The following is a 16,034-nucleotide window of genomic DNA, read 5'->3' as shown; positions in this document are numbered from 1 at the left end:
TTATCCATTCAGCTCATGTGCTTTATCTCAGATGACCTCCTCATTTACAGAAACTTAACCTTTGGTTATCCTTCTTTCTTTCTTTCTTCCCTGTGGAAACAATTCTTTCTCAACATATCTCCAAAACTTTTCGTAATGTTCATTTATGGCTATCTGAAAGCAAATGGAACTGAGTTCTGGTGACATAAATGGTTTTACTAAAAATGGATAGCTTCTTGTCGGTATTGTTACGATGAAACTGTTAGAAAAACTATTATGTATTTAAAATGGTGTTAATTTGATTTTTTGGTCTATTCACTGAAGGTAAAATGAACAAAATTCTTATTGTGTATTGCAGTAAGTGTTCTGAATAAGAATTAAAAAGTGCATTAACTTAATAATAATCTTATATGTGAAAATATAATCAATTAAAGTATATTTTCCCCAACAGTACACTTTGTGCTTAAAGGCTTGGCATTTTTGGGTGAAGGATAAGAATAAAGACTTGGAGATTGCTGCTGGAGCCAATTACAAACCACGATTTATCAAGCCAGATATTCTAGAACTTACAGCGGAAGAGTTGAATTATGCTCTTTGCCTCTTTGTCACAGAAGCAAAGAAGCCTAATGGAATTGATTATCCCCCAGATGTTGTGTTCTATTTCTGTTTGGGTGAGTACATGAAGTTACATTCTGTTGATGTATAACTTCTGCTATTTGTTTCAATTTTAATGAAGAACTTAGTTGTTTAAGTAATAATCTGCCTGCATTTTGCTCTACATTGGCATGTGAAACTGTAACTGTAGCATGCAATAAACAGTAACATCATTAGCATCCATAACAATGACTTTCAGGCACCATTCTTCAGTCTTTTGTTATTTAAAAAAGTAGGTTATCAGTCAGAATCATCTCTCTCTCTCTCTCTCTCTATCTATCTATCTATCTCTGTGTAGTAGTATTTTGTCTGCATTCACTAAAAACATACAGGAATACAGGAATATTTAAAACTATGTACCTGCAAGTGAGAATATTTTATATAATTAATTGTAGTGTGGTATTGACAGGAGTACGGAGGGAGGGACAGGCAAACTTTGAAGTAGTTGCACCACCGCCTACTCTCCTTTCCTCTCCCACCCCTCTCATCCCGTTTTCTACCCAAACAAAATTTAGATTCAGGTTGTATTGACATTGTTTCCAGGAGCTCACTCACATGCAAAATAATATTCCAAACCTTGTTAAATTCCAGGTGACTTAATTGCACTTTAGTTATGTCATATAAAGTTCCTCTTTTGATTGCCTTTAATTTTTACTGTCACATTGGATTACCAGCATAACTGTTCATTCCACACTTGACATTTTGAATCACATAGATGTTATAGAAATTAGTAAAATTGTCAATCTCTTCACTAACATAAAAAAATGGAAGGCTAAGCCAACTTCTTCAATGAACATTAGTAGTTGTGGCTGATTATGTAGTTCTGACCAGTCTTCCCCACTTTCACCTGGTATTACAATGGTGACTGAGGGTCTGTCCTACCACCTGATGAGAAAAGCAATCTGAAGAAACAAATGGAAGCAACTGCTCATAGTACAAAACATGGGAATAAACTAATCACTTTACAGACAGCTGAAACACAGACCTACATTAATCATCCCTCATACTTTTCTCTGGAAAGTATGAATCTTTTTTGTCTATATTTCCTCTGAATCTTCATGTAAAATTCAAAGATCTCCACCACCATGATCTTGCGTGGGAGAAAAAAAAATTCATAGCTTTTAATGTCATCCTTCATAGTGCTCTTGCTCTCTCAGTCTCACATGAGCATGCACTGTAATCCATAAATTCTCTTACCATATTGGGCATATAATGTTTTTGAGCGGGATATAGGGTAGCTGGTGGGGAAATTGAAGGGGCTAGGTGTGGGGAGAGGAAGTAGTAAAATGAAATGAGTTTGATAATGATAGTGTCTATTCACAGATATGGTAAAGGATTGACAATTTTTTTACTAATAGAAACCAGTATGTTACACTGAGTATGGAATGTGCAGCAGAAATGTAACATTAGGTGCACCCCAAGGAACATTATTAGGACCTCTAATGTCCTCAGTATACATGTACAAGTTCAACAGCACTGTGAGCTTGTTCAGCAACAACGCTGTTGGAGAGTATTGTTGTTGGATAGCCATGAGGAATTATAGAAAGGCTTGAGCAGAATTTCTATTTGATGTAATGAGTGTCAGCCCTCTTCAAAAATGGATACATGCAAGATAATATCCATAAAAAGTTTTAAAAAACCTAATAGTACCAAATTACAAGGTTGTTAATTAACATCTACATAACTACTCTGAAGTTCATACATAAGTGCCTGGCAGATGGTTCATCAAACCATCTCAGACTATTTCTCTACTGTTCCACTGTCAAACAGAGCATGGGAAAGACAAACACTTAAATTTTTCAGTGCAAGCTCTGATTTGTCTTATTTTATTACAATGATCATTTTTCCATATGCAGGGTGGTGTCAAGAAAAAATTTTTCATTCGGGGGGAAAGTTGATGATTGAAATTTCGTGAATGGATCTTGCCGCAATGAAAAACACCCTTGTTTTAATGATTGTTGCCCAATGTACATATTGTACTCATGACACACTATTCTTTATTTTGCTACAATACAAAACGAGCTGCCTGTCTTTGAACTTTTTCAATATCATGTTTCAATCCTATCTAGTGTGTCTTGAAAATAGTTGGTTGATATCTTGATTGTCACCACCTTTCAGCAACCAGCATTGATGCTTGATGGAATTGCATACAAACCATCTAAACGAGACTGCAGGAACATACTGAAGTCTTTTTTGGATTCCATGTCAAAATGTGTGATTGCAACAAGTGGGGGCTTCACACTTAGTAAATTCTCATAGTCGACATCATATGCAGTTGTGTACTCCTTACCATTTGCATATTATCATATACCTAAATTGTCATGCAAATGTTAATTCAGCCACATATCTTCTATGTTGAAGTTTCCAGAAATGTTCATGTACAATCAGCTACATATTGAGACATTTTTATATAGGAGATATGTTATTTATCTTACTTATCCCCTTTCTAAGAAAATGGCAGTTCATTCCTTGCAGCAAAAGAATACAACAAAACAGGTAAGAGGTCCAAACTGAAGAGTAGCCACAAGTCCCATGTGACTTTACTTTATGGCACGTTTCACTCAACAGACGTAGGCATCTTCAGAACTGTGGAAATAATATGTATTACACCACCATATAATAAAGGAAAAACACAGATCCACCGTATGTGTTAATTTCCATTAAGTAGCCAAGGGTCACGTGTTAAATATATGTGGCTATGTATAGTGCCACTGCCATACATAAAATGCAGTAATTTGGTTGTGTGCAGTTAACACAAGCCCTCTGCTCAGTTACATTCTGAGATCAAATAGCAAGACATATCATTTCTTGTTGAGTGAGTCGGAGCCCTATAGATTCACAGTTTGGTGGAAACTACCTGATTAAGCCTAGTGTAATAAAGAAAATAATATTGTCATTAAACTGTAACAAATATTCACCTTTCTTATGGGTGTTAACAGGCACAAGTTCAATTTCTTAAATGGTTATGAATTTGACAAAGTAAAATTACAAATTGAAATTATAACTATTGCTCTTACAAGCATTAGTATATGTACGCCATGTACACAAAAGGTTGTCAATGACATTAATATTAACCTCTATTGTAAATAAGCAGTGGATTAAATCAACCAGACAGACATGGTGACATGATTCCTCTTATGTCTGTTTCATAAGACTACAATATTAAATATACATATTTTCATGTACACATAGATGTAATAAATTTCAAATTCCTTGAAACCTTCATATTTAAGCAAGCCAACAAATACTAATACTGATTATGTTGGCACTATTGATGTCATAAATGTGGTAAAGAATCACTGCATTTATACACACATACAAAAATTCACAATTGATTATAAAATACTGCTAAAATTACATAGGAAAAAACCAAAACAAATTAAAATTTTGATTGCTGTTGTTACAGGTGTTAACTTACATGTGTCAGACTTGAAACAGCTCATTAAGATCATTAGGAAACACGTGATGTGATGAAGTCATACCACACAGTAATGAAAAATGTTAGGTGAGTGAAACATAGTAATTCAGACAATTGAGGTGAATGTAAACATTACATGATATCTACATGAAATGATAAAGGTTCTATAGTGGACCACATTGTGAGATTTGTCCCTAAGTGAAAAGTTAATATCATATTTCAGAAAAATAACACCCTTGGATGTGCTTGGAAACACAAGAAGAATGTGGCTACGAACAAATACAGTAGGTCAGGAGTATAAAAGAGGAGAAACCAATATATTTTGTTAAATGAACAAATGTAATTTGAATGAATTCATCCAGTTGTTTGATGATGTATTGTAGAAAGGCTGTTTCTGACCAATGTATTATTGGGCCATACTTGAAATTGTTGCACAATGTCCACAGGAATTAATGTTACCCATCAATCCACCACAAATAACTTTTAACTGCTTCCTGTTCTAACCATAAACATGTTTGATGTATAGGATCTTAACCTGATATATGTCTATATCCACAAAGGTAAAGATTACATACTGAGAGTGTCAGAATATATATCCACAACCTACTGTATATGGTGCCTTAGTACGTGCTGACTCTGTGGTACGTTTTGTTGTCATTGTGAGATTAAACAAAAATAGTTTCTAAGAAGTTTCAGTCTGAATTGCATAACTGTTCCCATACATTGATTCCTGGTACATTTAATCCATGCTTAGTTGCAATATAGGTTAATTTTAATGAAACAGTGGAAAATGCAGGATGGAATATATCAATATTATGAAAAGGACAGTTGACACACACACACACACACACATACACACACACACACACACACACACACACACACACACACACACACACACACACACACACACAAAAGACCACAGTCTCTGGCAGCTGAAGCCAGACTGCCATCGTAAAATCAGTAGTTGTAATTTTACTATGTCATTTTAAATTTATTTTAATAACCAGTTATGACATTTAAACTTGTGTCTGTTAACACCTATGGAAGTGTTGGATATTTGCCACAGTTTAATGGTATTACTGTTTTTTTGTATGATATTGACTTAATGGAGTAGGTTCCACCAAAGATTGTATCTATAGAGCTGTGACTCACTCAACAAGAAATGATACACATGGTGCAGGCATATGTATCACTGAGGAGTGGCTTTGGAATTCCAACTTGCCCTGCAATTCCCTGCTTTTGGAGCTCCCTTTGTGTTGTTTTCGTGCTCACAGGGTTCACAGGTGCAACATCTAGTTCTGCAGTAGTTTTTGCAGCTGTCATGCACTTGTTTTTTTGTCATTATCCTCTTCCGTGACCATCCATCATGATCACACTTTGTCCAAATGGTGACTTAGTGGATGATGTATTTCCACTTTCCCTGCATGCAATATAAATCTTCCATCAGTGCCTCTTGAAACACAGACTTCTGCTTCCTTGCTTATGGAAGCACCTAACACATTTCCACATTCAAATTCACATAGCTCCAACATAATACACTCACAGATACACAGAACACTGTTCTGACCACGACTGACACTTGCAACATATTGAGGACATTGCATATTAGCTGTTCATGCCCATATACAACAGCACAATCTGCAAGTTTGCTACCATGTGCATATATGTTCAAGCATGGATTTCTTGTGGTGTTGTTATATTTTTGTCCAACCCCTGTATTTAACATGTGATCCTGGATATTTAATGTAAATTATCATCATGTAAGTTGAATCTGTGTTTTTGTTCTATTTTGTGGTGGTGTACCACATTCTATGTCTATAGCTCTGAATATCCTTGTCAGTCGAGAGCAGTGTGTCATAAAGGCAAGTTACATGAGACATGTGCCTGCTTCTGCCAACAGATTATGCCTACACTCATCAGATATGAGGTTGTATTTCTTTATAATAGACAAACTTGTGGGAAAAATGATATATTCTAAGGACTCAAGTTTGTATATTACTGTACAGACAAGAAGTGTTCATGTTGTTCGTATGTGGCAGTATAATTAGCAGTGCTTTAAAGAAAATTAAATAAATGTAAACAAAATAACTTCAATGAGTTTCTGTTAAGCTATGCTTGATGGTCATATTTTTTGCAGGAGACAGAATGTTTCTCACAATATCACCAAAAAATAGTGCCTCAAATCAACATTTCTCTCAGTTACAAACAAAACTTGTGACATCACTTTTTGCCATTTTCATTTTGTGGTTTTAATTGAAGAAATAATTACAAGAAGTTATTCTCATGCTTCTTTCAGAAATCATGAGATTGCAAGTGCAGTATAAACATGTTATTTGAACTTCACTTTTGTTACTCCTGTTTGCAGGCATCCAGTATTATCTATATGAATGTGGAAGAGTGGATAACATTTTCACTGATCCATACTACATAAAATTTACAGACTGTCTGGACAAAATTGTGCAAAGTTTCATGGCTAAACAGATGGCATCAGGCAAGTATTGAGTATTTTAGTAAATACAAGTTTCAGTCCATATATTTTGATCCATTCAGTCATTTAAATTAAAAGTATAAAGATTTTCTGTGCATGTGAATAATTAGGAATCAATTTTATCTTCTATATTTTGCATGTGTCAACAAAAATTCAGATTTATGGTGTTCCTTTTTAAGGACTTTGCATACTACAGACATTTAAGTGTTTATAATGTAGTGTCTCTTTTGTTCATGCTTCCATTACTTGAACAAAAAAGTTATTGTGACAGGCTACCATTTGTTTTCAGTTGAAATCTTTGTTTGATCCAAAAGATTCTGTTCCAAGTTCAGTAAATGTTTACCAACAAGTATGATTTTGATCTTCCCCTTTATTTGTCTCTCTACCGATCTTTAGCCATCTAAAACACACAGAAATGGTATGCAGTGACAATCTAAGATGGCAAATTATTTTCAGTGAGGTGGATGTTTTGCTGAACAGCCTGTTGTCTGCTGCTGCACTGTACAAGACTATTTGAATATTAAGTGCCATTTTATAAGTTGCTTCATTAACCAAAACACACTAAATTGCTTGCATTTATTTAGGTACAATGTGAATTGGTTGTACTCACTTACATAAGTTCAAGTAGATGGTAATTTGTTTTGTTGTGATTTCTTACGGTTTTCCAGCTCGATGTATAGGCTGTTGAATTGCAAACAGCATACATATTTTAAATTTAATATGTATGGTTTTCCAGTTCAGTTTGGATGTTGTTGAATTGTGGACAGCACACATATTGTAAATTTATTTCTGATATGTGTGGTGTTTGCAATTCAGTACCATATAACTCAACCTGGAGAACCATTATGGATGTTCAGGACAGCCGGATTGGAAGATGGTGGGTGTGAAAGAACCATTAGGAAGGTTTTAAGTAATAAGTCTTTTATTGGTCACTTTTGCCTCCTAAAGGGTCACACAGTCAGGTCTGGGGAGGCGAGAGTGAGCCAGAGCATAGTCGAGGATGAACCGTAGTTCGCATAGTTAAGGAAAAGCGGTGTCAGGAAAGACAAAGTGCGCAGTGCCACAGCACCGGGAAGGGCAGGAGATGTCGACTGCTACAGGGTGCGCGATCAAGATAGAAAGCCAGGTGGCAGGCAGCCAGGTACATCCAGCACGGCAACGCAGCTTCCTCAGCCCTGATTGGTCAGAAACTGAGACTCCCACGGGGCGGCATGGATATTTTCAGAGCGTGGCCTGATCAGCACACGAGGGAGGCACATGATCGAGATGCTTGCTAACTTGCTGTTGCCAAACCATGGGATGGACAGAGGTTGGCAGGGGCCTTAACTTATGGGAGGGAATAGAGACTTTAAAGACCTCCTAGGGGTCACAACGGGATTTACACATGTCAACAGTATTATGTGTATACAAGAATAAACATTACAAAACATCAGAACAAAATTACATTAGTTAACAAGCATGAATAAAATGTGAAAATAGTTTGGATTAGGCATATACACAAAGTGTCCATTTTTTCAAAATGAGTATGCATATCACCATTGAAGTTGCACACTGGACTGGGTGGTGTGAGGCGGCGTGTGGTGGTGTTCTCAGTGGGCAGTGTACAGGCTGCCGGTGGGAAGAGGGCGTGGCTGTGGCCAAGCCTGTGCACTGGAACTCTGCGCAGTGGGGTATGAGGGGAGGTTCACACATTTAAAAAGGGAGTCGACAGTAGGGGAGCACTTCACTATACTGCACAAGTTTTCACATTTGTAGATAACACAATTGCACTCTTACAACTAAGGGAGGGCACATGCTTGATAGGTCCTTTCTTCTAGTCATGGGCGATATTCGCCCTGAGGCTGGGGTTGTGGAACCATTGCAGGGGACGGTCTTAATCGTTTGCAAAATCCGTTTTTGTAAAAGATCCATATCAGTACAATAATAAGAATAGCAGTGACTGGGGTTGCTGTGGCGATGGGTATAATGGTTGTATGTAGTTTAATTGCCATTCATTTAAGTGTGCTAACAGGTGACTGTAAGAAATTTGTCCTTGTTCATGTTTTAAAAGGTCATCAATAGACGTTAAGAGGTGATCATTTGATGTATTAGATAATGCAGGCCAATGAGTTGACAGAGGTACCACAAATGAACTTACAGGCAGATGGGTGCAAATACTAAGTGTGTAAGCCATAGTAGCTATAAAGTTTATTAGTGGCATGATAACATCACAATAAGAACGGTTTGCTAGAAATCTACTGTTTGAGATTTCTATTTCATATGTCTGTGACTGGAAGTTGCGTTCATAGCAATGAAGCATTAATATCATGGTAGCACTAGTAATGCGGGCAGGAGTCAGCGTGGCAGCTACATCAGAGCAGCGCGTGTCAAAAGTGGGATTACGTGTGACATCACTCTAGATGCGTTGTTACAGCGGGTTCTGTTTAAAATTACATTATGCATTAGTAAATTGGTTCATAAGTGACAGATACGTCACAACAATTATGTAGTTAGGTTTTAAATGTAAAACATATTCAAGTAAATTCAGTATCCTCAATAGTGTAGAAATGCTGGCTTGTTACCCGGAGCCTCCTCTACAATAGGCTTTAGTCACTTAACAAAGATGACACGGTAAATAAGAAGGGTCTCAGCAAGAGAAACGTATGCATGTGGACAGAGGGAATGATAGCTTGGTACTCTGATGAGAAGTAAGAAATGAAATAGAAGATTCAGAGTGTTGGAGTCAAAGAAGGAAAAGATGACAGACCCCAAAGACAGGAACCCCCCGCAATCCCCTACCCTGAATCCCCCACTGTTCCACTGCTTCACTGTGGCGCTGGAGGGAGAAGTGTGTTTGGCATTCCCTGCAGAACAGATTTGCCACAGCTTCATCTTCCCAGTCCCCAAAAATGAACCCCAACACTCCCTATTAGCTGATCAATGAAGGATAACCAATTACCATTCTGCAAGAAAAAGTAATTGAAATTTTTAACACAGTGTTAGTTACAACCAATATCAAAGTTCCTTGGGAATCCATTTTCAACCAAATATAACTGATACATAAAAATGAAAATATAGAAACGAGGTACACAAGTATCATATTAAATTTGCTACATATTCCATATCAATAAGTAAACAAAGTTAAATGTCTCTTTAGGCTAACCATCCAAGTATGATAATGTTCACATTATGAGAAGAAGTTTTTCATGCATCATTATATTTGCTAAACACCATAAAGTCATATGTGAAAATGACAAAGAAAAATGACACCAGTTCGGTGCAGGTGGGGCATCTCGTTGCCCAGGACTATGTAAAGTCGCATAGCCTCAACAGTAGAAAGTGTTATTGTGGGAGGACAGTGTCAGATATCTGGGGTTACTAGTGTACTAGTGTGTGAATGTGTGTTTGTGATGGTGAGTGAAAAACAACTTTGCTTAACTCCGATGCCAGGGAAAAATTGGGGAGGGGGGGGAGGGGAACAGTTTTACTGCAGTTGTACGATTACCATCTGTAACTAGATAGTACAGTCAAGTGATACTCATTAAACCTCTGCGTACAATAGAGGTATAGCCTAAGAATAGGCTGGGTGCAGGATGAACACTGCTAGAGAGGCTCAGAAGGCCGAATATGAATGGTCCCCTGGCGACTGATGAAGACGAGAGAAATTCCGATTATAATAACTGTGTAGAGATATAAGAGCAAGCTTCACAAGCATTGAAATAGTATCATGAGGATGAATGCTGCGGGAGGGGTCAGAAGGCTGAACACTGCGACAATAGAGGAACTCCGACTGTAGTATTCGTATTGGCCCCTGGAGGGAGGCAATGATGCACAGATGAAACAGATAGGTAGGCGATTGGTTTATGAAACCGAAAACTGAAAGAATAAACTGATCAGCGGGGTGCTCTGTGGGCACTAACCGCTACATGTAAGGTACATGGCCCTGGAGGAATTCAGTGCTGTTGATAACTAGAGGAGAAAAACAAAACTCGACGAGAGCCTAGAGACTTCCACAGTGGGAACAGAAAGTGCAAGGAATTGAATTAGAAATGACTAAATTGAGCGTAATTTCTGAAGGACTTTTCCTTTATGGAGGTATAGTGCACAGCGCATTGTTGACCACGGTATCGCTTACTTAACTGTGTATGTGACAATGCTGCAATTCCAAGATAGGTGCTACACACTTCTTCTTAAAACTCGACATCTCTCACATAAATTTAATTAATTAATTAAAAACACCTTACTGTGCGACCTAGTTCGCTATCTTCATCCTCTCACCATTTGCGACTAAACTTTCCGTCTCTATAACTCCGAGGTGCTGGCCTCATAAGGCCCAGCTAGTTGCTTAAAACTCCATCTATACGTGGGTATATCACAGTGTCCTGGGACACGTCGTACAGTTAAATAATAAGACTTCAGCAGTCAGAGATCCTTCGGCAAATACAATGGAAGATTGATGTCAAAGAAGGCTCACATTCTGAACTGAGATTTCCACTTACTGGAGGTTAGCTGGGGGGCTAGACGCAGTTCGCGTCTGATAATGCCTGATCAGCAGTCGTCAGAGAGCACGGAACATTATTCTCATGAACTCTTCTCCGATATGAAAGATTAAAGTCTCACTGTGTTAGTTCACCTGAACTGAATAGTTTTGTGTTGGAATACACCTGGATAATAAACTCCAAAAGGCATTGTTCTGTTGGAAATTGAAAGATGAAAGTGGTTAGAGCGGACTATGTCGTAAAACTGAAAGTGAAGGAACAACATAGACAGCTAGGGGTCCGCACAATTACCAGTCGCGTCACGTCAGGTACGTGCCCTTGTGGATGTGGTTCTCTTGTTCATCCAACAGACTAGGTGTATGGCCAAAATTTGCTTGTCCGGTGGGCATTATTCACTCGGTTTATGTTATCTATCACAGGAACAAACATCCAAATACAAATGAAATAAAACATGGTTACGTCTTAAATTACCCTTCCAAAATAGTTTCTTACCTAGAACATTATTAATAAACACTTAAATAATGGGCAATACTCGGGAACTTGCTCTGGCATACTTGGAATCCTAAAAGTTAAATAGTTATCCCCATCATTCTAGTAACACAGTGACACATGGAAACACTAGGTTTATCGACACAAATACTCAATTACTGGTGCTGGTAAAGTTCTAGCAAAACTCTCTAATAACTGGTAATTAAACATAGACAAAATGAGCAATAGTAAAAATAATACTAGGCATAAGCAATTGGCAACCCATCATAGTGACACAAGCGGTATCAAAACCACAATAGAAGCGAAAGTACAAAATATTATTTCCCTTACACAAAACTTCCTTATCCTCCAGTTATATTTCATCGCAAAATAAGTGTAAAAGGTATCCATTATTGTTTGTATGCTTTTGTTTGCATCTCCATACCAAATGACACATCCCTAGAATGTCCACCTACAGGTGTGCTGTCGTTAAGTTGTGCCAGTGTCACTAGCAATGCTGTGAAATAGTACAGTGTCACGTTAATACTTCTGTTAGCAAGGTTTTGACTTAAAGTGGTTCTATGTCTTCTTCAGTTATCAGATCAATAATTGCCATTACCTTCTTTAATATTATTAAACATTTGGTATAATATTTCCTGTGTTATTTGTACTTCTGGTCTCATAATTATGTAAGGTTGATTGTTGGTATTCCCCTAGCCTTTTGTGCCGAGTTTTATTTGTTACTTTTTCACCTACCTGCTTCCTAATACTGGTACTGGTTGCCCCTCACTGGCGTCAATATTACTTACCTGTCACTGTTTTTGTTTGTAATAAAATTAGAGTTCATTTGTCTTGTGTAGAGTGCATAGGGAGGAAAGTAATTTCCTTAGCATTGCAAATGTGAGTAAATTTATTCAAAATGTTCATCATAGAGTGGATAAGAATTCTGCATTGAGATTCAGTGCAACTTAGGGGGCTAAGATGTGACAGGTGTAGGATTGCAGGTTGTTGACAGTACAGCTGACAGTACGGCTGTGACCGGTTCCAACCGGCTGCGGCGGCAGCGGTGCTGGCATCCACGCTGGGTCTGTCTGATTAATACGTACATAAAACACTCTCAATGCTACTGTTGCAACAGATTAAGGCTTAATTTCAGTAATAGTGGTGTTGAGATAACTCGTCATTAAAGTTCACTGAACTATCACGATTCATTTACTCACTTAGATACTCTGTTCTTCTGAAATGTACATAATTTATGGATTTTTATATTTCTACGTGGATTGTAATGTTGACTTTACTCTCTCAGATATCATTTACTTGAACAAATACCTAATAACTTCTGAACTGGACAATGATGTTAGGGTTGTTATTCAGGATTAACATAAACTTGGTTTTCACTTTTCTTTACTGTATTATACGATGGCATCTCAAACCCATTCCTTTTGGCTGTCGTGTGAAGGAGGTGCAGCATTGCCAAGTGGCGGGGAGGGGCAGGGCTTGTGATCTGCAAACAGCTGTAGCCGGCAGGCTCTGCCTGGCAGAAACTACACAACTTTCTCTTTGGCGTTTAATATACAGAAACTCGTAGCATCGTAAAAGCTTACCTTGTTGTCTCTTCAACATTGCATTATGAAAGCAATAAAATAGCACTTTGCATTATGAAAGCAATAAAATAGCACTTCAGGTAGACTCCTTTTACTTTTAAAGTAACATATTTGTTGTTTAACTTGGACATACATATTCTTGTTGTATTGGTGTGTGAACATTTAGCGTAAACATACATGTAATGGGGCGTATTTCAACTGGCAGGTAGATGGCAGCATGTTGTCACTGATCCACTGGCAATTATGAATGCGTGTTACTATCATGTTTTATGGTAAAGCTTTAACTGCTGTCTGTTCACTATTCACTAAATCAACAGGTGAAGTGTAAATCCATTTGACATATACAAGATTACTTGATTCGTATCTCTGCGTGTTCCACTGCCAGGGACAACTTTTCCATTTAACTCTGTTAGCAGTGAGTGTTTGTGTTTTTCAGTACTCTACTGCTATGACAACATTACTGGAGACGTTAAACAATACCATACAAAATAATTTAAAAAACTCCAATCACTTATATTAACATGTGACATCCTAAATTCTATTACCAATGGTTGCCAATCCTTATATGTATTTATAACTAACATGCACAACTTAAATAACTATACAGCAGTGATTGTAGTTTATATCAATTAATTCTCTTGCCTCACTCAGGACTTTTCCAGCTGATTACATGTCATATTGGACCTAATCTCTGGAACATAACTCATAGGGGTGTTTTGATCTTAGAACATATTTATGTGGTGGTCTAGGCAGTTGTATTAAGTTCTTTCTTGCTTTCATGGGTGGAACTACTGGCGTAGCAGGCTCTGTTTCACTATCAAGCGGGGCTGGCTCGGAACCCTTGTACAACTTTAACCTGTCGAAATGAACGATCACTGTGTGTTCTGGTAATTGAATTTCCACATTTACCGGTGAAGTAAGCTGCCTGATACAGTATGGTCCTTCATACGTAGGTGTAAACTTCTTTGTTATTCCGTGTTTTACTACTGGATTGCATAACATAACTAGATCTCCTATCTTGTACTCGGCCATTTTTGCTTTCTGATTATCCCTCTTTAACTGTTGAGCAGTGGCTTTTGCATTGTTCCCTCTCACTTTTTTCCAAATGGCTTTTTGACGTCATGCCAAACCTTTCACGTCTTTGGATTTAATTCCAGGGGACAGTTTGTCAATCTCAAAAGGTGAATTCATAGGTCACCCATATACCACTTCATAAGGGGAATATCCTGTAGTTTCATGGACACGGCTATTATATACCGACGCAACATATTGGATATACCTGTCCCAGTCAGTTGATTTTTATTCACATAGTAGGAGAGCACGCGTGTAATGGTGCAGTGGACTCGCTCCAGGCGTCCGTTCCGTTTTGGGTGAAACAGTGTCATTCTCCACTTTTTGTTTCGCTACAATTGACAGAATTCTGTAAACAATGTGGACATACAATTCGTGCCTTGTAAGTACAGCTTCAGGGCTTCCATAGGGTAACATAAAGTGGATGACAAATGCACGAGCTACAGTTTCTGCAGACATATCTGGTATGGGAACGAGAATTAAAAACCTGAAAAAATGACCTATGATGGACAATATATATCAGTTATTTTGTGGGTTCAAAGGGAAAGGAACAAAGATATCTGCTGCTACCAAAGCCCAGGGACAAGTGGCTTCTGGCACTTGCTGCAAGGGTACCTTTGTTCGGGGCGGCAGTGACCTCTTAAAACATGGCAAATAATTTTGTATATACTTTAGTACATGTCTCTGTCTGCCTTCCCAGAAATAGCGGGCAGCTATTTGACAATTAGTGGTGTGGAGACCATTATGACATGCTTGCAGGCTATCGTGACATTCTGCTATTATCTTGGGACGTAGTTATTTCTGAATTACTACCCGTTTACCCAATGAGGTTTTTCGATACAAAATTCCATCCTCAACAGAAAATTCAGACAAAGTTTCAGACTTCTGACATTCAACGTCTGTTTGCTGTGCTTCACTCAAGTCTTCAATAGAAACATCATTGGTAACATTCACTCTAACTTTCTGGCTTAATGCATTGGCATTTTGATACAACTTGCCCGGTTTATGTTTTGCCTCATATTCAAATTCGCTAAATTTTAAAGCCCAACAAGTTAACCTACTGCTGGGGTCTTTTAAACTTAACATCCATTGTAATGCTGCATGATCTGTGATGACAGTAAATTTTCTCTCGTACAAATAGCATTGAAAATAGGTTACACAAAAAAAAAAGAGTGCTAAGAGTTCCTTGTCAGTTGTACTGTAATTTAAGTCTGCTTCGTTAAGCTGCTGAGATACATAACCAGTTAGTCATTTTTCTCCATCAGTTTTTTGTGACGGGATGGATCCTACAGCATAATCGGAGGCATCTTTCAAAATATGGGCATGCTAGTACAGGGGCTCTAGTTAAAACATGTTGGATTTGTTGAACTGCTTCATCACATTTCTTGGTCCAGATAAAACTAGATCATTTTTTTCAGTAATTTAGTCAGGGGGTTAGCAATGATAGCACAATTGTTCACAAAACGTCTGTAATAATTGGCAAGGCCTAAAAATGACTGTAATTCTTTGATATTTGTTGGGTGTTGGAAATTGCTTTACTGCTGTGGTCAAATGGGGATCCGGTTTGACAACATCTTCACTTACTGTATGTCCCAAATATTGTACCTATGATGGAGCAAAGGCAAACTTTTCCAGTTTCACACTCAAGTGAGCTCCTTTCAATCTTTCCAAAACATCCCTCAACCTTTCTGCATGTTCTTTGATGGTGTTAGAAAAAATAATAATGTCATCTAGATATACGAAGCATGTTGTGGGTTTCAATGCACGCAACAACAAATCTACAAATCTTTGAAAAGTGGCGGGTGCATTCCTCAAACCAAAGGGCATTCTTACAAATTCATAGAATCCTGTAGATATGACAAAAGCAGTTT

The 16,034-nt window shown here is 37.8% G+C and overlaps 1 protein-coding gene across 3 annotated transcripts in view; it reads left to right on the top strand.

Moving 5' to 3' along the window:
* Positions 1-16,034, top strand: part of LOC126297376 (uncharacterized) — a 352,843-nt gene that overhangs the window by 295,971 nt on the left and 40,838 nt on the right. For 2 of the 3 annotated variants that reach the window (XM_049988102.1, XM_049988101.1), the window contains exons 18-19: positions 431-650; positions 6,420-6,545. In XM_049988102.1, coding sequence (XP_049844059.1) covers positions 431-650; positions 6,420-6,545 — 346 coding nt within the window. Of the gene's footprint in view, positions 1-430; positions 651-4,039; positions 4,139-6,419; positions 6,546-16,034 lie in introns of those variants that run through there. The other variant, XM_049988103.1, reaches the window with a different exon arrangement.

The sequence above is a fragment of the Schistocerca gregaria genome, chromosome X (genome assembly GCF_023897955.1).
Source record: "Schistocerca gregaria isolate iqSchGreg1 chromosome X, iqSchGreg1.2, whole genome shotgun sequence".
NCBI classification, from domain to species: domain Eukaryota; kingdom Metazoa; phylum Arthropoda; class Insecta; order Orthoptera; family Acrididae; genus Schistocerca; species Schistocerca gregaria.
The sequence above is the reverse complement of the archived record's forward strand: the minus strand, read 5'-3'. Positions and strand labels throughout refer to the sequence as shown.